Genomic DNA, 19,593 nt, shown 5'->3' on the forward strand with positions numbered 1-19,593 from the left:
AAGAAGACGAAAACAATGAAGTGACGAATTCTGTGAGACAGAAAGGTAGAACACAAGGACTGCCTCAGAACTTCTCAATAAAATTCAAAGCGTATGAAAAGCGAGTAGTACAACACGCCAAAGAGGTTTGAAGCTGAGGGTTGGAAGAAAGCGGAGAATGACAGTATATTCACAAATGGCCGATGGCTTTGTGGCCACGTCCAATGTGGTCGGGTGTAACTTGCCGGTATTGTGACATCTACTACCTTCGGTGTCCATCGAGCCAGCGCTCGATGGCAATGTCACGACACGTCTTAGGATATAAAAAATCTGTCGTACTGGATGGTTCTTCCAACAGTTCAACAAATCTGCCGAGCTACCTGTGTAGAAGCCCAGCCAACTTTCTCCTGAGAATATACCGGCTCTGCGGTGTTGGACTTGGCCTGACTCAGCCTTCGAAATTAGACCGTGTGCTACGTGGTTTCTCTATAAACGACGTGAAAAACTAGATCAGTTCTTGTGTATGACATCGATCTAGACAGGCCGTGCATAGTCTTCCACCCGTCTTTCTGAGAAGACAAATAGACCAGATCGACTTCTCATTGTGATGTTTGTGAATCACTATGGCGCCAGCCGAGAGCACAAAACATGTATGCTGCTGCTGCTTCAAGATATCCACATGTGTTTGTCGTCCACGGCGCAGCGCATCTTAACACTTGGGGCAGCGATCGAGCATATGTGCTTTCTTGTAGTCTATGCAAGGGATACAAAGTTTATATCTCAATCTGGTAGCTATGTCTACCCAAGGTTTACCATGAGGAGCAGCACCTAGAGGCCGCCCATTGCACGGCTGCAGGACCGCTAGCGCCGCGCGCGGACCACGCCCGACGCCCGAGTGCTCCACCAAAAATTAATTTCTAGGAGCTCGAAGCTCACGACAACCACAATCACGGCACCGGCCATGCTTACCGAACAGTTTGTGGCCGCCATATCTGGCTCCACGAAGCCGAACACAGGCGTCACCAAGGACCAGGGCATCTTCCTACACGAATATCAACCCTTGGCGGCCCAACGACATGTCTTCAAGAAGAGCGCGACGGCTCAGAACGGCATTGCTGTGAGCAGTACACACATCTTCGCCGCGCAAACCGAAAAGGCGATCGTGCACGTGTACAGTCGAGAGAAGGGCAACCAGGAAGCCATCGTGCCGTTTCCGGAGAGGATACACAGCATTGCGCTCGCGGCGCAAGACACAGTACTGCTGCTGGGAGCTGAAAGCGGGAGGGTGCTGGCTTGGGAGGTCAGTCGTGCCTCGAATCATGTACATAGGACGGCAGTGCTAATACATGGCCCAGATCTGCTCAGGTCGCCTCGTCTCCACATCCACTTCTCACCTCCAGCCCGTGACGTCCATGGTTGTCGATCCCTCGTCGACCTTCTTCCTCTCTGGCTCTGCAGATGCTATGATTCACGTATGGGCACTGTCTTCGATCCTCTCGTTCTCGCCCGATACCTCTCGTTCGCCCGTGCACACTCTGTCTACGCACCGCGGACCCATCTCCTCCATCGTGTGTGGCCACAGCTCCAGCACCGCCAACATTGCAGTATCGATCTCGGGAGACAAGTCGGCAATTGTATGGGACTACCACAGCGGGCAGGCGCTTCGCACATATCTCCTGCCAGAGACACCTACAGCTGTGACGCTTGACCCCGCCGACCGAGCATGCTTCGTTGCGTACGCCGATGGCAGTCTACAGACCATAGACTTCTACGATGACATCCAGAAGACCACATCGACCGACGTCTTGCGCGATGCTTCATCTTCACACCGACCTCTACAGCCGTCACCAAAGACCAGGTTCAATGCTGATTCGCAGAAACTGGGAGGGGCTCTCAGCATCAGTCTGAGCTGGGATGGGACAACCCTTGTTTCTGGCCACACCAGCGGCAAGGTTGCTGCCTGGGACATTGCGAAGAGCAACTACCTCTCCACCTTGACCAATCTGCCAGGACCTGTATCCAACCTGGTGTTCTTGCGACCTACGGGCTTCTCAACGACCACCGAGCCCAGCTTCAAGGTCCAGACAATCGTCAAGCCCAAACAAGATGCTGGGCTGACAGGCAGCAGCAGCGGCTTGGTCCCGTCAAACTACAACCTGAGCATGCAGTTCACTGGTAGAGTGAACAGTCCGGTCGTTTCAGCTACAGAAAGGCCAGCCACAAAGACAAGCGCATTCGCAGAGGCTCTCACGCACCCCAGTTTTCCCGCCAGTATGCTCGAAGAAAGTCTTGCGGAGCTGGAGTCTTGGGTCGCACCATCCAAGGGTAGCAACGCCCCTGTAGCCAGCGTCCCAGCACCGAGCCACAACGTCGAGGAGGATTCACCAAGCGTATCTAATGGCGCCTCCCAAGCAGAAGTACAGGAGTTGAAGAAGCAGCTCGCCAGCTTGCAGCGTATCCAGAAGGTCACGTTTTCGCAGTTGTCGGAGTTGCGCGAAGAGAAAGAATACTTTGTGAATAAAGAGAAGAAAAGAGCCGAACGCACAAAGACGAAGAACAAAGCGGGTCCCCGTAAGAGTGACAACGATGTGGAAATGAGCGACGGCGGCGACGACAATGCTTCTGACATGGAGGCGTAGTTCAAACCATTACGATGGGACACGAGCCACGAACCGCCCATCTAAAACGGATATTGTCGATGCAAAAGAAAATTGAGGCAGTTGGCGACAGCTTCGGTTCCTTCGGCCTATCATCTGCGAACGGAAGAGCTGCAAGATTTGTACCACGTCAAGGTGTGGGACTGCGTATCGCCAAGTACTTTGCATCACTGAAGGACGACATCGACGCTTGATACCCTGGTCGTCATTACAGACGCCTCTATTGATCTGACCTTCACCGCTCCTAGCCGGGCAATGCGAATGACTGGCGGTAGCCTTATCCACAACTTTACATGGTGAGCAGTCTGGCATCAGGCGCAGGCTTCAGACAGAAGCTTCCAAGACACGGCACGACACCCAGCTCTCAACGTCTCCGTTCACAGAGCGGGGTAAAGCTCCGTACAACTGTCGACGAGACGCGCCATGTTCAACGTCACGTTCGGAGGTGCATCAGCTGCATTGCGGGACAAACAAAGCATCAGATGCTGCGGCGTCCTCAACAGCGACGTAGTGCTGTTGTGAAACGGCCGGCAGTGGAGTGGAACCTCGTGCGATTGCGACAAGTGGTTCGTGAGGGGAGGTGAGGAGGTTCGATGCTGTAGCACACTGCCGCAGCGATCCTTCCCGGTTTGGGCGTGGCCCCAGCAGCGGTGTGAGAACGACTGCAGCTTTGCTCCGTAGCTCGCATTACGTTTGACTCGTAGACAGTTTTGATAGCATAGCAGACGTGCGCAGAGCCCAGACCAAAGCCTCCAGACATATGAATCCAACACCACCAACTCCACTGACTGCACTGTACGCACACACACACACACACACACACACACACACACACACACACACACACATACACACACACGATGAGAAAGTCGGTGAAGACCCGCGCAGCCAACCACAAGCCCAGCCCTCCACACCACCGCGCACGTGAAGCGATTGTACCTGCGTGGATCCCCACCTCTCCGTACGTGCCTGGGCCCCGCTCTGATTTGCTTTTTCCCACACGCCCGCACACTGGGCGCCATCTCGAAGCTGATGTGCGCGCCTGCCGTTTCGATCCTGCGGCAGCAGTGCCCGGGAGCAGCGCCGGGAGCGTACTGTGTGTGGTCGCTGTGGCGGCGGGCAAACGGTTCGGAGCACGGGAGGGAGCGCATCTTAAGAGCGTTGCTATAGCATTGTGAAGCGGCTTTCTTTTTTGGGGTGGGGGGACGCTTGAGGTTTTGAGGATTCCGAGGCCTCGGTCAGTTCAGCGCGGGCATTTTCGTGGAGCATTGACATGTTCGCTGCAAAAGATGGCGTAGACGGGCTGCACATGGAATCACGCGGAAAACTGGGGATTGCGAGGTACCTCATTTTGTTTGTTTTTGTGCAGTTTCTTCTTCTATCTGATGTTTTCTTGTGCTCGTGATGTCGATACTTGATCTTGCGTGCCGAACGTGCCGAATTCGCTCACGAGCATCTTGAACCCTGCAGCGTCCCAGTCTTTCGGTACGAAGCGCCCGATCATGGCACGATGCCAATGCTTCTTGTTGGGTTTGCGCTCAAGTGGGCCCAGTGTGGATTCGCACCCGAACCGAAGGTCCGAGTAGTAGGGTTTAGAGTCGAGAAGACTGCGGATACCGAATAATGGTTGCGACGTGCGGTGGAAAGGGCAGGATAGATATGTCCAAGGGGAACGGCATAATCAGGCGGTCGATGGTACTCCAAAAAGACAAAATCATAACGATGATGAACGCTAATGTCGGTACCCTGAGGTTGATAGTCTTTGGTGTTCGTCACGTTCGTGCGTGCATCGCAGCTTGTGTTGCAATCTGAAGCAGAGAACATTATTAGAGGATTCCGCCCAAAAGTTTGATTTGTAGATGATGCCAGGAGGAAGAAATGTATGCCGCGGTATGGTCAAAAGTCATGGTACCTAGCAGTACCGCCGCTTTTGCATATGCAAGAGTAGAGTAACAGAGTAATGTTCCGAGAAATGATTAACAATGGTATCGTTGGTCGTGCGTCGTCGTGAGTGTTAAAGCAATGCGGATGGTAATGCAGGTAGCAAACGAAAGCAGTCGCATACTCGATGAACGCCGACGCTAGTAGTCGCTAAAATGTCGGAAGAAACCTCCAGGAGAGCAAAGATGTGTACAAAGCTTGCAGGAAAGTCGGCTAGGATGGATGCTTGTGGCGACCTCTATTGCCGGTCGCATATTCTCCGTCCGGGCACCACTCCTCAGGTTGGAATTCTGGATTCATAAAATGCGCCGTGTTGTAATGCGAGCTGGAAGTCGTTAGGTCAGTAACACCGTGGACGGCGAACAATACGTACTTGCGAAATATCGAGGTCTGAAAAGGTTGCGCTTGACTTGAAAAGCCAAAATTTGGCTCCAACTCGTACATGGATGGCCTGAAAGGTCCGCCTCTTTCCACAGCAAGGGGTGCACTTCTCTCAATACTGACAGGAGGTGCGGGCGGCGGTGCAGGGTGCATCGGGAGCGTGATTGGCGGCTGGTCGAGCTGGATGCTGTGGTGACGCGGTGCATTGTACTGGTTTGCTTGACTGCTGGGGATCGGTGTAACAAAGTCCAGGGAGCTCGTGATAGGAGGTGCAGACATGGAGGCGCTTGGGAAGGGTTGAACGGGTGTGACTTGAGGCTGCGAGGCGGAACTCGGGTTGCAGTCATACGAGAGTGAAGCCCAGCCTCCGAGGCCTGGGCGGCCCATACCTGGAAGCATGCTCATGACGTCGCCGAAGTTGGAGGCCTGGGGCAAGAACTCGTCTGCGAAGTTGGTAAAGTTGACTTGAAGTGGGGGTTGCGGCACAACAGTCTGGTGGTGGATTGGCGAAGGGACATCCTCGGCCTTGTAGAGGATGTCGTAGTGGCCACTGTGCGTACGAGGTTAGCTGGGATCGGTTGACTTGCGGTGGAAACCTACGGCCTGTAGAGCAGCCTCAGCATGGGAGCATGGATGGGATCCGAGGGTTCTGCGTAGTAGCTGCGGTTGATCTCCTCGCCGGGGGAGCGGTCAAGATACCAGACCTCGAGACCGAAGCCAGCAGGCTTGACGAGGGCGTCTGCAAGCGCAGCCACGCCAATGTTGTCGGCCTCGCACTGCGCTGGCTCGATGTTGTTGGCGCAGTAAGCCTTGACATCGCCCATGGGGACGAAGTGTCTAAAGTCATCTGCATGGGACTGGACCCAGGCGCTGGCCAGGAGCTGCCATGGTCAGCAAGGGAGGGTGAAGCAAGGCGCCAGACCGGACTTGCCTTGAAGTAGGTGATGATGGCCATGGAGATGCCCATGTCGTTGAAGGAGTGGAGCAGGATGTCGGCAGCACCGCCATCCATGGCATGCACAGAGGTGGCCAGCTTGCGCAGCAGCTCAAAGGCCTCATCAGCAAAGTCGATCCAGATGTCGCGCGAGTAGCCAATGTGCTCGAGCAGGTTGCCCATGGAGTTCAGACGAGCCTCTTCGTCGTCGATTCTCTCAGCGCTCCCCACGCGCAGCAAAGCCTCAAAGTAGGTAAAGGCAATGGCTGGGCCAGGTTAGTGGAAACAAGCAGCACGAGGACGCGATGCAACTGACCTCGCCATCCGCAGTGGCCGTCGCCGCGACAGGTGCGGAAGTAGGCATACTTGCCGGGCAGGGCGGCCGTCTTGATTCTGTAGACAGGATCGGCGTTGGCATACTGTGTGGTGATGGCAGCGCTGCTCTGGCGCTCGCCGACCAGCGGACCCTGGGCGCGGTCAGTTTGCCGGATGCAGTCAGCGCGTGTGCGGCGGAAGCGGGACTTACAGTGGCCTCGGGCTCATATTCGCTCGACAGCTTCTGCATGTAGGCATGCTCCTCTTCGGCGGTCATGAACGCGGGGTCCGCCATGCTGAACGTGGAGGTGCGGCCGTGCTGGTGCTGGTGCTGGTGCTGGTGCTGGTGCTGGCCAGTGTGTTGGTGCTGGTGCTGGCCAGTGTGTTGGTGGTTAAAGGCGGGAGGGAGGACCGGGGCGCGGATTGGTAGCGGCCGACCGAACGTCAAGCCCGAGTGGACCGCGCTCCCATAGGCGCTCTGTGCGTGAACTCCATAGTGGCCGCCGTGCTGGACGTGGCCTTGACCGTGACCGTGACCGTGACCGTGACCGTGGCCAAGACCAAGACCATGTGGGTGGAAGCCGCCCGTCATCACCGACGGCCGACTCATGAAGGACTGGTGGCGGCGACGAGGAGGAGGAGAGTGGGTCGTGTTCTGGCGGTGCTGTGCGCTCCCCCTCTGCGAGCGTGCGGAATAGCGCTGGGGCGGCGACGGTGGGCGGCGTGACTGGCGTCGAGGGCGGGCAATCGGATGGTGGATTCCACGACAGGTTCGGCAGCAGGCAGAGGCAAAGGCAGAGGCAAAGGCAGAGGCAAAGGCAGAGGCAAACCCGGCAGCCGTCGTTCACGAGCTCCCTGGAGCAGAGGGCGGCCGTGTCTTTTAGTAGGGGCAGAGAAGCGCGGCAGTGGGCGGGAAGCTGTGTCGTTGCTGTGATACGGACCGGCTTCCAGGGGCACGCCGTATATGAGAGAGACAAGAGTGCTCTTGGCCGCGTGCCGGTGGAATTCACTCTGCCAGGTACAAGAGCGCTCTGCAACACATTGGCTCCTCGCGGATGGAAACGGCGGCTCTGTGTTGCACCAGCAGCCTGGACGACGGGCAGAAGCACAGTATCGATCTCGTTAGTGCTAGGGCCGCCTCATGCACATCGAGCGATGGGGCTGCTTCAAGTGAAACCGGAGGGAGCAGAGGGCGAGCGTGACGGCGTACAAGAGGGAGGGAATTCCTGCCTTCAAGGGCGGCGCCCACAATCAGCGCCTGGGGACCTGGAGACCTCGAGCAAAAGAAAAGCAGCCATGGCCGCCTTGGACGACGCACTGCCAGCATCACGCAACGTCTGCTCGCCGGCAGCTGCACACGACCCTCCAGCGGGGCCCTGCCATGCCATGCCATGCCAGAGCTTCGAGCTTCGAGCTTCGAGCTTCGAGCTTCCAGCTTCCAGCTTCCAGCTTCCTCTAGCACTGCTCACACGCACAGTCGAGGCAAAGGAAATTGGCCTGCCTCTCCGATCATGTCAAGCTGGATCGCCATCGACGGCCGCTCCACAGTCTCACTGAACGGGCCTCCTCACGAGATTGAACAGTAGCATTCTGGCAGCGCCGCTCCACGCTTAGCACGGCCGAGCGTGAGGCTGGTCGTGCATGCAGCAAAGGGGAACAAGATCAGTAGCGGCGCTGTGTTACGTGGTGGAATGCAGTCGTCGAGCCATCATAGAGCCATGCTACCCCTGTCGTGTCGAGGAAAAAGTGATTTCTCACAGCGTCTCACACACGCCCAGACCTGATGACCGCGCGTTGGAGGGCTCCTGTCACGGAGCCCGCCTGCAGAGCATCATTCGCTCGCAGCAATGTGGCGTCGAAGCTGCAGGAAAAAAGAACTGTCCCACCCGCGATATCCTGTCGTTTACCCTGCTCAACCCCCCACCCCACGCTGCATCCGAGCCAGGGCAGACCGTACAGAAGTGCTGCATTCTGGCCATCGTCACTGTGATTCGTCGACCGCCGCTCGTTTGACACTCCTTGCCGACTTCCCCGCGACCAGGAACCTCCACCTGCAGCAGGGTTGCGCCGTCCACCTGTTCAAGAACGAAGCATCACAGTCCACAGTCCACAGCCCACAGCCCACAGCCCACAGTCCACAGTCCACAGTCACGGCGTCATGGGTACTCACTGCCGTTCGCATGTCACGAAACAAAGCGGGGCGCTGGCTGCGGGCGGCTGCTAGGACCGCGCACTCGGTTCCTTGGCTGGTTACTTGAGAAAACGAGGCCGATGTTACCTACAGAAGCTCGCTGCTGAGTCCTGACCAACTGGGACAGAGGTGCGCAGCTGCACCCGAACATGTCCGCCTCTGCTGAGACGCCAGCTTGTAGACCGCTGCTCGGGCGGTGGGTACCTCCACCTTGTGCTACCTGCTCGCCCAACCCTGCCTCTGCTTCTGGGGAACCAAGCCGCATGTTTCAATCCTTCAGGTGAGCGAAGCCCTCGGTGACGGTAACGTGTCACTGGCCACATCCCGTCGTCTTCCCGAGTACCCAGACACAGGTCGTCTTGTGAACCGCTCACAGGCCGGTGCCTGCAGGTCATCCTTTGCTCGAGACTCCCAAGCGCCCCGCAGGGCCCTTGCCTTTGAGTCGCCCTGATTTAGATCCCAAGCCATTCAAGCCCCAGGGCGCACGCTGGCCTCCGACCTCGCCTGGGGTGGGGGCAAACTGTGAGCCGCTCTCGTCCGACTTGAAGCCATCGCCGTCGTTCAGAACCATTTGCCACAGCGATCCAATCGCGCTGCTCCATTCCTTCATCGCCTGCACCCGGTCCATGTCGGTGCTACTCTCGATCTCCACCGTTCCGTGCTGCTGGTTGATCTTACCGTGCAGCCGCTTGTCGACGATCAAGAACCCCACGATCTCTTGGACCTCGGGAAGGGAGATTTGGAGTTGCTTCGAGATGAACGCCAAGGTGAAGCGTGTGTAGGGCGCGACGAGCTTGACGACAGCCTTGGTGCGCACGTTGCGCGTGACTTCATCGATGTTCTCGGCAATGAATGGATCTTGGAGCAGGTCCTGGTTGCTCTGCAGTATCTTCTCGTACTCGTGAATGTCCTCGCGCTGGTAAGCGTTGACAAGATCCGTCATGGTGGAGATGCGGGGGTCGTTCTGATAGGGCTTGGTTTCCTGCGAGTCAAACGGGTTGATGTCGGAACCCGACAGCATGGTTGCAAGCACCAGATATTTCAGTACCTGGATCCGCTGCAGCGATCCAGCCTCGTCATAGTTCTTGAAACTCTCGAAAAAGTCGCTCTGCGCCCCCTTCCAGTTCTCTAGGCCGCATTAGCGCCGGACCCGTGTCTCGGGAGATTGCTACTTGCCTTCGCTCATGTGCATCTTGCCACCACATTCTCGGATGATACCCATGATCTTGGGATGTGGGACGGCGGATTTGACTTTAAGCGCTCGCTGGTACAGTGCCTGCATACGGTGAGCTGACTATGCGCCTCCGGACGATTGGGGCCACAACACGAACCTTCAGGCGCTTGTTGTTCCTGGTCTCTGCATACATGAGGATCTCCAGCGAGTAGACCTCCAATGAGTAGGTGCCTTTGCTCGGATCGTCTGTGCCGTCGTCCTTTTGACAGGCCTTGTGCAACTCACGGAGCTTCTCTGTCAGCTGGCGATAGTCTTTCCTGTCCAGCCACAGCCTTGCAAGCTTGATGTTTGTCTTCAGCCACAGTCGCTCGTTGTTGGTGCTCTGGAAGATGTCGAGGGTCAGGGCATAGAACCTCTCCATGCAGCGGTAGGCTTCGGCGTCCTCGGCGGCTTTTTCGATGAAGTCGAGCATGTTGTTGATGGACTTTTCGGAATAGTTGCGTGTGACGGCGGACTTGACGTAGGTGAGAAGCTCCTTGTAGTGCTCTACCGCCTACACTAACATTAGCACAAGAGCAACATGGCGGTATGCACACAACGCACCTGCTCATACCGCGCCAGCTTGAACTCGAGCTTGATGGCCTGCTTTAGACCTTTGAATCCCCTGTATGCGAATCAGCACCCGCAGCCGAAATGGAACCTCTCCGCGGCTGCCGTACCAATCCGACTTTTCTTCCTCCAACGCCGGCATCCCTAGGAACTCGTCTATGGCTGACTCTGGATCATCGACCTTCAGCTGCTTTGCGTTGTAGTACTTGTTCTCGATGTCGACATCGCCGCTCTGTTCGTCGTCGTCGTCTTCATACTCGAAGTCGTATCTGCGCTGTGGTCAGATTCGAACAGGAGGGGTGATGTGATAGCGTGACATACTCCTCCTCCCCCGAGTCCTGCATGAAATCATCGTCATCAGACATGGTGTGGCGCAAGTGGAGGTTGTGAAGCGCCGGGCGTGGTTAGGCGTGGCAGCACTCTGCTGGAGCTGTATCTTTGCTGGCGGTAGGGCGGGGAATCGATTTCGGGTGGTGTATTGGTTGCTGTGACGTGGGAGGTGAGATTGCCTGTCCAGCCAGGCGGTGTTGCCTGCGCCGTGCGGTCAAGAGGTCCCCACGATGTCGGTGGGGCGCGCTAGACGACTGGCTCCAACAACAACGTGTGGAGGTCTTCAGCGATATGCTGGCCAGAGGCCTAGACAGTCGAGAAGATATGTGGTACTGTAGCGAAACGTACGCTTGGAACATCTCTGTAGATCTGCTCTAGATGCCTCCAGCATGGAAAGATAAGGCACGTTTGTTCCCATTATTCAGCAGTGAGAGAGGCGCCGCATCGACATGCAGGTATTCAAGAGCTGCAGGCTCGGACTGACGTGTTCAAGAAGCGTGTCAACCCAATTGCAAAGCGTCTAGCAGCTTGTATGCACCTGCCATGGTGTGTGCAGGGTCCCTTTTCATGGCTGCAATGATACGTCGATGCACCATGTCTTGAACGTCTCGCCTGGGCGCAATTCGCAGCACTGCCAAGATCGGTCAAACGCAGATGCGCCTCGTGCAAGCAAGCCCCAGCCTTCTCGATTCTCGATTCTCGATTCTCGATTCTCGATTGCTGAGCACGTGTTCACTACAAACTCCATCCAGCTCCTGCCAGCAGTGGTCGGCTAGTAATTCGTTCTCCCCGTGGACAGCGATCGTCCAGGCACCGTCCTATCCAAGTTTCATTGACCCCATTAAACGTCAAACATTCTTCGAGATCCATCGTCGCCAGCAGTACATAGGCGCGACATTGGTCGAACTGATTCCTTGATTCCCCTGCAGCCATTGTAGGTGTGCATCCGAGCATTTGACCTCCTGGCGCTGCTGCTAGCAGACGTAGTAACGTACTGCGCCTCGCTCCGGCGGACAAGCGGCAATGGTTCGCGGAGGTGTCACTGTGCTGACTCTGGATTAGGTTTAACGTCAGCCTTGGATCGTCGACCTTCCCCATCGCTACCAAAGACATCGCCTGCCCAGCCCTAGAACGCCTCCGACCTCACTCAGCACTCAGCACCCACCATCCTCTTTCCCCGCCGGCCGCTCTCTGGTGTGCGACGTCTGCTCTCCAACCTCCGCACCGCCTGCGCCCTCCGACAACCGCCCGTGTCACCACTGCGCGCGCACGCCTCCTGACGCCGACCGCACCCCGAACCGATCGCCGAATCTCTTCTCCCAGCCGTCACGATGCCCATGTGCGGTGGAACAAAGTCGGTGCAGCGCAAGCTGGTCCTTCTGTACGTTCCCATATTCCGACGAGCCCCAGGAACGACGGCTTGGGCGGACGAGCACAGCCATTGGCACTGGCTAACGCGTATCTGACAGCGGCGACGGCGCATGCGGAAAGACATCGTTGCTGAACGTCTTCACAAGAGGGTATGTTGCTTTGTGCCGCCGCACAATTGGGCCTGAATGGTGACTGATCGACAATACAGATACTTCCCAACGGTCTAGTGAGTGTTGCGCCCCTGAGAGATGCGCATTTGGCTAATCGCAGTCTGCCTCAGCGAGCCTACAGTGTTTGGTAAGCGTTTAGTAGAATCGCACTGAGACATGGCTGACACTTTCCTACAGAAAACTATGTACACGGTTCGTTGCTCTGCCCCTGGGACTGCGCCGCTCAATCCGCCTAACACATTCTAAAAGACATCTACATTGACAACACCCATGTCGAGCTCAGCTTGTGGGACACTGCCGGGCAAGAGGAATTCGACAGGCTACGATCTCTCAGCTACGACGACACGCACGCCATCATGCTGTGCTTCTCTGTCGACTCACCAGACTCGCTCGAGAACGTAGAAACCAAGTGGGTTGGCGAGATCGCCGAAAACTGCCCCAACGTCAAGCTCGTCCTGGTCGCGTTGAAGTGCGATCTTCGAAAGCGGGAAGACGACGATGCCGAGGGTGCAGAGCCAGAGAAGCCATGCATCGACTACGAAGAGGGTCTCCGAGTGGCAGAGAAGATAAAGGCCCTGCGATACCTTGGTACGGTCCAGCGACGCCATGAGTTCCCGCCTTGCGGCTAACACGTCGACAGAGTGCTCCGCCATGAAGAACCGAGGCGTCAACGAAGCCTTCACAGAGGCTGCCCGTGTTGCTCTGCAGGTGAAGAACAGCAAGGACAAGAGCGGCGGCTGTACGGTCATGTGATCCTGCGTCGCAGCTCCACCTCCTTTGCTACCTATGATACCACCTGCATACCTCTTCACCCGCGCCATCTTGTATTTCATCTCGACACAAGCGAGCACGCCTCCCACCTCGGCACGTCCGTTCCGCGTCCCTCTATTCATACCCTTCTTTATATCGTTTCCTTGTAGCTGGGGTTGTGGATCTCAGCAAAACCGACTCGTCGTCTGGGCGTTGACAAGGCCGAAAAGCTACGACAAACGGCCTTGACGCGACTCTCACCACGGCACTGGTAGATGTGCTTCCAAAAAAAAACCCTTTTCATTCATCTTGCATAGATTTGTTCTTCACTCTCCCCTTTATACCGTTTTATTGTACATGCTTTACCTTGGCTCTGGCTTTGGCTTATTGTTTAATCGACTCGTTTGTGTCTGGCGCGAGTAAGGGAGGGTGGTTGTGTAGTGGGTAGCGTTCTTGAATAGATCACATGTTGCAGGTTGTGTGGAGTCGTGTTCTGCTGTCATCGTGAAGGAGGAACGGCTCTCCAGTGAGGCTTTCGTGCTCAGATGGGCATGGCGGTGTCAGCGGGGGACGAGTGCGCTGCTTCTGCATAGTTGGTGAAGAAGCGCGCGTACATCCAGCGCGGGGAGTACGCGATAAAGTCAAGGCGGGATGGGATGGGATGGGCGATGGTTACGCTCAAGTTACAGCGACATCACAGACACTGTACAGGGAAGAGAGTGATTTTGGTTGTTTCATGGGTATTTGGGCTGGGACTGGAGGATGATATTTCATTGGCGTGAGGGGTTACTCATCGCCATGTCGGCACACCATGTCTGCACCAGGAATTCGCCGCTTTCGCATCCATGCAGGAGAAAGGGCGCGCAAGAGAAAAGTTTGAGATCCGAGAAACCACGCCGTTGCCCATCCGTTCCCATTTTGCCTTTGCTGACCACAGACTAGCCTACGGGCCTCCACTTAGATCGTTGTCTCGTAAGGTACCGGTGTAATGTTCTCCGGCTTGTTGTCCTTCAGGCTGATGGTCCTGGCATCGCGGGGCTGTGCGGGCAGGCGCTTCATCTGCTGCTTCTCGCCAGTCTCCTTGGCCTTCTGCTGCTTGGCGAAGTTGAGCTTGACGCGCTTGAGGAAGTCCTCACGCGAGCGGGAGTGGCGGACGTGTTCGATGCGGACGTTGATGCGCTTCTCCATGTATCGGTTGCCGACCTGCTTCTGGAGGATGACTCCGACGGCCGACTTGGTCACGTTGTAGACGATGCCAGTCTTGCCGTGGTAGACCTTGTAGGGCATACCCTTCTGGACAGCACCTGCGAGGTGTGAGTATTGCGCTGCCAAAATCTTCACGCTCGCTGTTCGGGGGCACGCGTACCGTTGGCAACAACATCGACAATGTCACCGACCTTGTACTGCTTGAGGTAGGTCGAGAGAGGGATCATTCCCTTCTTCTTGAAATCCCTGGAGAAGCTGCGGGCTGTCAGCGGGCGGTCACACGTCCATTCCTGCAATGCTCAACGTACGCATAGCGCGTACCCGCGCGGAGACCGGCTGCGTGACCCATTGTGACTGTGTGTGTTGGCGGTTAGTCGTGGTGTTGGTGGTCTTGGATGTCGAGTTCAGCAATTTCGAGAGCCCTGGAGCGTGGGCTGCCTTCGCTTAGCGGTCCACTCCGTCGCCGCTGCCCATTGGCCACCCAGCACCGCCGGGGACCGTGCACGCACAGTGCCCCTTCTAATTCTCAGAACACAGCGAACTTTCTCCTCCGAACCCAACGACAACAACAATGGCGCCCCGTTCCTACTCGAAGACGTACAGCGTCCCCCGTCGTCCTTTCGAGTCCGCTCGTCTGTACGTATTCACATCCCATGGCCACTGAGCGCGAGCTAGTCTCCGCTTATGTCTGGGACACCTGGTTAATGGCGGAACAGGGACACTGAGCTCAAGCTCGTCGGCGAGTATGGTCTGCGCAACAAGCGCGAGGTGTGGCGTGTCCAGCTCACCCTCTCCAAGATCCGTCGTGCTGCCCGGTAAGTGGCCCTGTTGCACAGGCGTTGCGCTGACGTGCGCACAATGACCGTCAGTCGCTGACTTGGGCTGCAGTTCGCTCCTGACCCTCGACGAGAAGGACCCCAAGCGCCTTTTCGAGGGTAACGCTCTCATTCGCCGTCTCGTTCGTGTCGGTGTCCTCGACGAGTCCCGCATGAAGCTCGATTACGTCCTGGCCCTCAAGATCGAGGACTTCTTGGAGCGCCGTCTCCAGACCTGCGTCTACAAGCTCGGTCTTGCCAAGTCCATCCACCACGCTCGTGTCCTGATCCGCCAGCGCCACATCCGGTACGTAGTCCTGAAGTCGTCAGGAAGAACGCATAACTAACAGTGCGCAGTGTTGGCAAGCAGATCGTCAACGTTCCCTCGTTCGTTGTCCGTCTCGACTCCCAGAAGCACATTGACTTCGCGCTCACCTCGCCCTTTGGTGGAGGCCGCCCCGGTCGTGTCAGGAGGAAGAAGGCCGCCGCTGCCAACAAGGGTGGTGACGACGATGCCGCTGAGGACGACGAGGAGTAAATCCTACGTCACAAGGAATGATTCATGGGTGACCGGCGTTGGGCATGACGGGATGACATTTCGAACACCTGTGCTGTTTACGATTTCAGTATATCCCGCACGGTTTCGACTGGTGGAAGGCCTGCATAAACAGCGTGTAGCCTATCTGCCCAAAAATTTTAAGCTGCCTTCATCCGTTCTTCCTCGTACTGCCGTGACATGCTGTCAGTCAATAATTGCATCTCGAGTTGACTCGTTCACCCTGCAGCGGAGTCTGTCGATCTTTACGTTGATGTGCGCTCAAGTATCGCAGTGGCATGTGCGCCTACGATTGCCGTTGTCTAGTCTACAGATCTATTTCTATGCTCTCGCCTACTCCGCTTCGACATACTCCTCAGGCACAGGTGTGACCTTCTTGACCACCTTCGCGGGCTGCCCCATCGCAACACTGAACTCAGGAATGTCCCTCGACACCACGCTCATGGCCCCAATGGTGCACCCCCTCCCGATCGTCACACCTGGTAGTATGACAACATTCCCCCCGATCCAGCAGTCGTCCCCTACCACCACAGGCCTCCCGTACTCGATATTCTCCCTCCTGCTCCGCACCTCGCTCTCGTGCGTAGCCGCAAAGATACTCACGTTAGGCCCGAACATGCAGCGATCCCCAATGGTCACGAGACTGCAGTCGAGGATGGTGAGGTTGAAGTTTGCATAGAAGCGCCTGCCAAGCGAGATATTGCAGCCGTAGTCGATGTTCAAGGGCGGCTCGATGAAGACCTCGTCGTCGCCCAGACGGCCCATGATCCCTTGCAGCAGCTTCAAGCGCTCTGCGGCCAGCACCTGGAAACCTCTGGATGGGTCCGTCGAGGCGTCTGGGAACCACGTGTTGAATCTGTGCGCGAAGGCGCGCGCTTTGTACCGCGCTTGCTCGAGCTCGGGCGAGAAGGAGGCGTAGCTGCGAGTATGAGTGTGTGTGTGTGTGTGTGTTTGGATGGGATGTGGATTGACGTACAGCATACCTGAGATCATCTTCTCGTACTCTTCGCACCAGGGCACGTGGTTGAGCGCCTTGGCCTTGTCGAGCTCGAGCGTGTTCTTCTGCGTGGCTGCCATTGTGGTGTCGGTCTCAAGAGGTTGGAGTTCTAGGGGGTGAGAAGCTCAGCACTATTCAAGTACTGTTTGTAGATATTGCTTCCAAGTACATACGTGATTGGCGCTTGCTTGGTGTGGGGTAGACTGTGTTGAATTAGGAAACATCTCGCTCGCACTTTAGCGTACATCTTCTTGGTTTATGGAAATGAACGCCAATGCTGCACTTTTAATGGAGAGCTTGGGTAGAATCAAAACCGGCACGACTTTGGGCCAATCAACTGGAGAGCTGTACTCCAGCGTCGCCATCGCTTGCTAGGAATGGCTGGGTCCAATCTTGCACCACTACTACGATTTTGGGGGCACCAGAGCGATTTTGTACAACTGTCTGCTTACAGGCAAGGTGGCTTCAGACGATTCTAGTCGTCAAACGCGACTCGACGTTGTTACTATTACAGCATCCTCGTCCAGCAGCCCTCGTGATATTCCCTGTGATGTGATGGTGGCTTGGATCGGAACCGCCTGCTGGGACCGTTTGCACTCGCGAGAAAGCGTCTTGTCTTCTCGGTTATCTCCGATAGCTAGCTCAGAACATGCAGTTCTCAAGAGCGCCGGGTAAAGAGCAAAGCAGATCGGTAGATAATCAACTGGGCTTGCGTTCAGATGTAGTGAAGCGGTAATGGACGATGTGAGGTGCTATGACTTGATTACATTGTTATCGTCGAAAGGTAACTCGTAATGCTGGAGTCGGTCATATCCAAACTCTCTTGTCAACGTAGAGGCCCTTAAGTTGGCTCTACGTTCTACCTTGGTGGTGGTGGGCTAAAAAACGTGCCGATCTACACAGCAAGATACATTTAAAAGTGGTATCCGTTACCGTGATGAGCATGTCAAGGCTTTCTTTGTTGTACTTGAAAACCAGCTGTTGGATTCAAAATCCTCCTTACCCTAAGGTGCGTCTGACCATGTCTACACAGTTGGCCTCGATCGACGTCTTGATGCATCGTCTCTACGTCACCGATTGCAGAGGTCTGCCGCGGCAGTATCAAGTGCAGTGCACGAGCGCGGCGTAGAGGACGCAATGCAGTGTGAGTCAGGAAGGGTTTGGAAAACGTATGAAGTTTGATCACACGACCTTTCCGTAGTCTAAGGTAGTCCCATCGTCATCGCACGTGTTGGCACTGGACGATCGTCAGGACAGCAAGCAGTGCTGAAAGATAGGAAACAGGGGTCCCAGGCCCTCAGCCTTGACATTGAGGTTCTTGTTGCACAAAGGCAAATACAGCTCCAGGCACTTCTGCTAGTAGCTGCGTCGTGAGGGCTCTGTCAAGTGGCAGTGCTAGCTTTGACGATGGCGTAGTGGCGGGTCTTGAGGGGCAAGAACAAAGTTGTGAGCAACACAGGCAAGACCTACTATGCACAGCGGGGCGCATCAGCGCAACAGCAACAGCAACAGCAAGTGCAACGGATCAATGCAGCGCGTGGAGTAAATTGACGATGAGAGTTCTCGGTCTGTTGCCTGGAGTGGTCGCGGAGATGAATACAACGACAGCGGTGAATGGCGTTGGTCTCGCTTAGTAGGCCGCCAAGCAATTTGCCCACGCCAACCACGATTTTCCCCTCGCAACCTCGTCTTGACTTCTCGAAAGCCGTCCAGCGTCCACGCCTCTCGCGCCAAACCATCAACTTAAGCCGTTGCCGACAACCTCCAAACCGAAAACTCTCCACAAACCGACAATATGGTGAGTGACGCCCTCCACGAGCCCGCAGACAGCGTTGTAGGAGTCTCTGCATGGCCTGCACACGACAGCCTCGGAGTTCGCCACAAAATCTTCTCATCGCAACCGTCTGCGGCCGCCCTGCGCGCGAGCAGCACCTCAATCGACCTCGCATGCTGACACCAGCCCAGGTTCTCGCTGTTGACCTTCTCAACCCTTCCCCGGCCGCGTACGCTTGCACCTCCCGCTGCACCCTCTCGACTGCCGGCTAACACGCATCCAGTGAGGCCCGCAAGCACAAGCTCAAGACTCTTGTGCCCGCCCCCCGCTCGTTCTTCATGGACGTCAAGTGCCCGGGATGCTTCACCATCACCACCGTCTTCTCGCACGCCAACACAGTCGTCGTCTGCCAGGGCTGCTCGCAGGTCCTGTAAGTCAAGCGCTGCCGTACAAGGAACGAACAGGGGCTAACAGAGGACCAGGTGCCAGCCCACTGGTGGCAAGGCCCGCCTGACCGAGGGCTGCTCTTTCCGCAGGAAGTAAACGACTCGCCGGAACGATGACGGTGGGATTTGACGGGCTACGATGACGACTATCATGGAATAAGGGTGTAGATCTCATTGGTACCGATCGATCCGACTGCGGGATAGAAGAGGGATCTTTCGACTCGAGTCAATGCAAAAGTCAAAACGGGAGTTCCGGATATTCAGCGTTGATCACAGGGCGACCCTTTCTCCTTCGATCTATTCCCTTCTGTTTGGCATCTCTTTCACAGCTTTTATGTACATGCATGTGGAAGGGGAGATGGCATCTCTGAGCTCTGGATACGTTATCTGAGGGCGAGGACCGGTTTGCAATCGAGGATACCTCCGCAGCACGCGGTCCTTTGTAAATCGAAAGTCAATTTCGCACATCCGCTCCCTGCAGTGACTTGACCGTGTTGGACTGTTTTTCACCCCATCAATTCGTCGTCCATGTCTACGATGTCTGCCCCACACTCCAACACCACTCAGGGGTCCTGAGGCTCCAACTTCCCTTTCCGAAGCACCTTTGACGCCCCAATTGGGGCCATGGAAATAGCACGGGACGAAATTTAGGAGCCATGCCCGTTGAAGAAGGACTTCAACCTTGGCTGCGCTTCCACGAGCTCGAGACGACCTCGAGTGGAGCAGACCCCACGTTCATTGAAGGGTACAATTGTCCCGCATGATGAGTAGACACGGAGTTTCGCCGAACTCCGACAACCTCAGCTCGCGACTATAAACAAACAGTTTCCCCATACCAACCTCTGCAAGCCTGACCGTGACGCCTGAAATTCCCGTGGGCAAGGACTCGACTCGTGCCAGCCGTCCCCACAGCGTCGCACCGCCAATCAACCACTACATCGCCCGTCTTCCGCGGTATCGAAAAAAATCCCGATTTAGGCTCACCTTGCTAAATACC

At 56.2% G+C, this 19,593-nt stretch overlaps 8 protein-coding genes across 8 annotated transcripts, besides 9 other annotated features; 4 read left to right on the forward strand and 4 right to left on the reverse strand.

Annotated features, from left to right (window-relative positions):
* Positions 1 to 940: 940 nt before the first annotated feature.
* EKO05_0004277 (Pre-rRNA-processing protein ipi3) lies at positions 941 to 2,618 on the forward strand (the record flags this gene model as incomplete). Its single annotated transcript, XM_038938933.1, has 2 exons — positions 941 to 1,279; positions 1,335 to 2,618. The coding sequence occupies 2 exons, from the start codon at positions 941 to 943 to the stop codon at positions 2,616 to 2,618; spliced, it is 1,623 nt and encodes a 540-aa protein (XP_038800086.1).
* Positions 2,619 to 3,436: 818 nt separating this feature from the next.
* Positions 3,437 to 3,495: a tandem repeat.
* Positions 3,496 to 4,790: 1,295 nt separating this feature from the next.
* EKO05_0004278 (Ubiquitinyl hydrolase 1) lies at positions 4,791 to 6,799 on the reverse strand (the record flags this gene model as incomplete). The annotated part of the gene is made up of 6 exons (XM_059636352.1): positions 4,791 to 4,902; positions 4,951 to 5,508; positions 5,559 to 5,839; positions 5,881 to 6,158; positions 6,209 to 6,359; positions 6,419 to 6,799. 6 exons carry the CDS (start codon positions 6,797 to 6,799, stop codon positions 4,791 to 4,793), a joined length of 1,761 nt encoding a protein of 586 aa, XP_059492335.1.
* Positions 6,524 to 6,584: a tandem repeat.
* Positions 6,729 to 6,760: a tandem repeat.
* A 188-nt stretch (positions 6,800 to 6,987) lies between the features above and the next one.
* Positions 6,988 to 7,036: a tandem repeat.
* A 568-nt stretch (positions 7,037 to 7,604) lies between these two features.
* Positions 7,605 to 7,660: a tandem repeat.
* Positions 7,661 to 8,301: 641 nt separating this feature from the next.
* Positions 8,302 to 8,357: a tandem repeat.
* Positions 8,358 to 8,789: 432 nt separating this feature from the next.
* Positions 8,790 to 10,546, reverse strand: EKO05_0004279 (uncharacterized protein; the record flags this gene model as incomplete). Its single annotated transcript, XM_059636353.1, has 6 exons — positions 8,790 to 9,526; positions 9,575 to 9,674; positions 9,730 to 10,125; positions 10,176 to 10,236; positions 10,292 to 10,450; positions 10,503 to 10,546. The coding sequence occupies 6 exons, from the start codon at positions 10,544 to 10,546 to the stop codon at positions 8,790 to 8,792; spliced, it is 1,497 nt and encodes a 498-aa protein (XP_059492336.1).
* Positions 10,399 to 10,448: a tandem repeat.
* A 647-nt stretch (positions 10,547 to 11,193) lies between the features above and the next one.
* Positions 11,194 to 11,230: a tandem repeat.
* Positions 11,231 to 11,842: 612 nt separating this feature from the next.
* Positions 11,843 to 12,805, forward strand: EKO05_0004280 (Rho GTPase; the record flags this gene model as incomplete). The annotated part of the gene is made up of 7 exons (XM_038938985.1): positions 11,843 to 11,892; positions 11,981 to 12,031; positions 12,091 to 12,108; positions 12,163 to 12,179; positions 12,230 to 12,244; positions 12,302 to 12,640; positions 12,693 to 12,805. The coding sequence occupies 7 exons, from the start codon at positions 11,843 to 11,845 to the stop codon at positions 12,803 to 12,805; spliced, it is 603 nt and encodes a 200-aa protein (XP_038800090.1).
* A 954-nt stretch (positions 12,806 to 13,759) lies between these two features.
* Positions 13,760 to 14,357, reverse strand: EKO05_0004281 (60S ribosomal protein L21A; the record flags this gene model as incomplete). The annotated part of the gene is made up of 3 exons (XM_038938825.1): positions 13,760 to 14,106; positions 14,169 to 14,263; positions 14,317 to 14,357. 3 exons carry the CDS (start codon positions 14,355 to 14,357, stop codon positions 13,760 to 13,762), a joined length of 483 nt encoding a protein of 160 aa, XP_038800091.1.
* A 222-nt stretch (positions 14,358 to 14,579) lies between these two features.
* Positions 14,580 to 15,361, forward strand: EKO05_0004282 (ribosomal 40S subunit protein S9B; the record flags this gene model as incomplete). Its single annotated transcript, XM_038938960.1, has 4 exons — positions 14,580 to 14,644; positions 14,725 to 14,823; positions 14,897 to 15,130; positions 15,181 to 15,361. 4 exons carry the CDS (start codon positions 14,580 to 14,582, stop codon positions 15,359 to 15,361), a joined length of 579 nt encoding a protein of 192 aa, XP_038800092.1.
* A 351-nt stretch (positions 15,362 to 15,712) lies between these two features.
* On the reverse strand, positions 15,713 to 16,456 carry EKO05_0004283 (uncharacterized protein; the record flags this gene model as incomplete). Its single annotated transcript, XM_038938676.1, has 2 exons — positions 15,713 to 16,298; positions 16,356 to 16,456. The coding sequence occupies 2 exons, from the start codon at positions 16,454 to 16,456 to the stop codon at positions 15,713 to 15,715; spliced, it is 687 nt and encodes a 228-aa protein (XP_038800093.1).
* Positions 16,305 to 16,333: a tandem repeat.
* Positions 16,457 to 18,171: 1,715 nt separating the features above from the next.
* EKO05_0004284 (40S ribosomal protein S27) lies at positions 18,172 to 18,693 on the forward strand (the record flags this gene model as incomplete). Its single annotated transcript, XM_038939091.2, has 4 exons — positions 18,172 to 18,174; positions 18,342 to 18,379; positions 18,434 to 18,580; positions 18,633 to 18,693. The coding sequence occupies 4 exons, from the start codon at positions 18,172 to 18,174 to the stop codon at positions 18,691 to 18,693; spliced, it is 249 nt and encodes an 82-aa protein (XP_038800094.2).
* Positions 18,694 to 19,593: the final 900 nt, after the last annotated feature.

This window comes from Ascochyta rabiei, chromosome 6 (genome assembly GCF_004011695.2).
Source record: "Ascochyta rabiei chromosome 6, complete sequence".
Lineage (NCBI taxonomy): Eukaryota > Fungi > Ascomycota > Dothideomycetes > Pleosporales > Didymellaceae > Ascochyta > Ascochyta rabiei.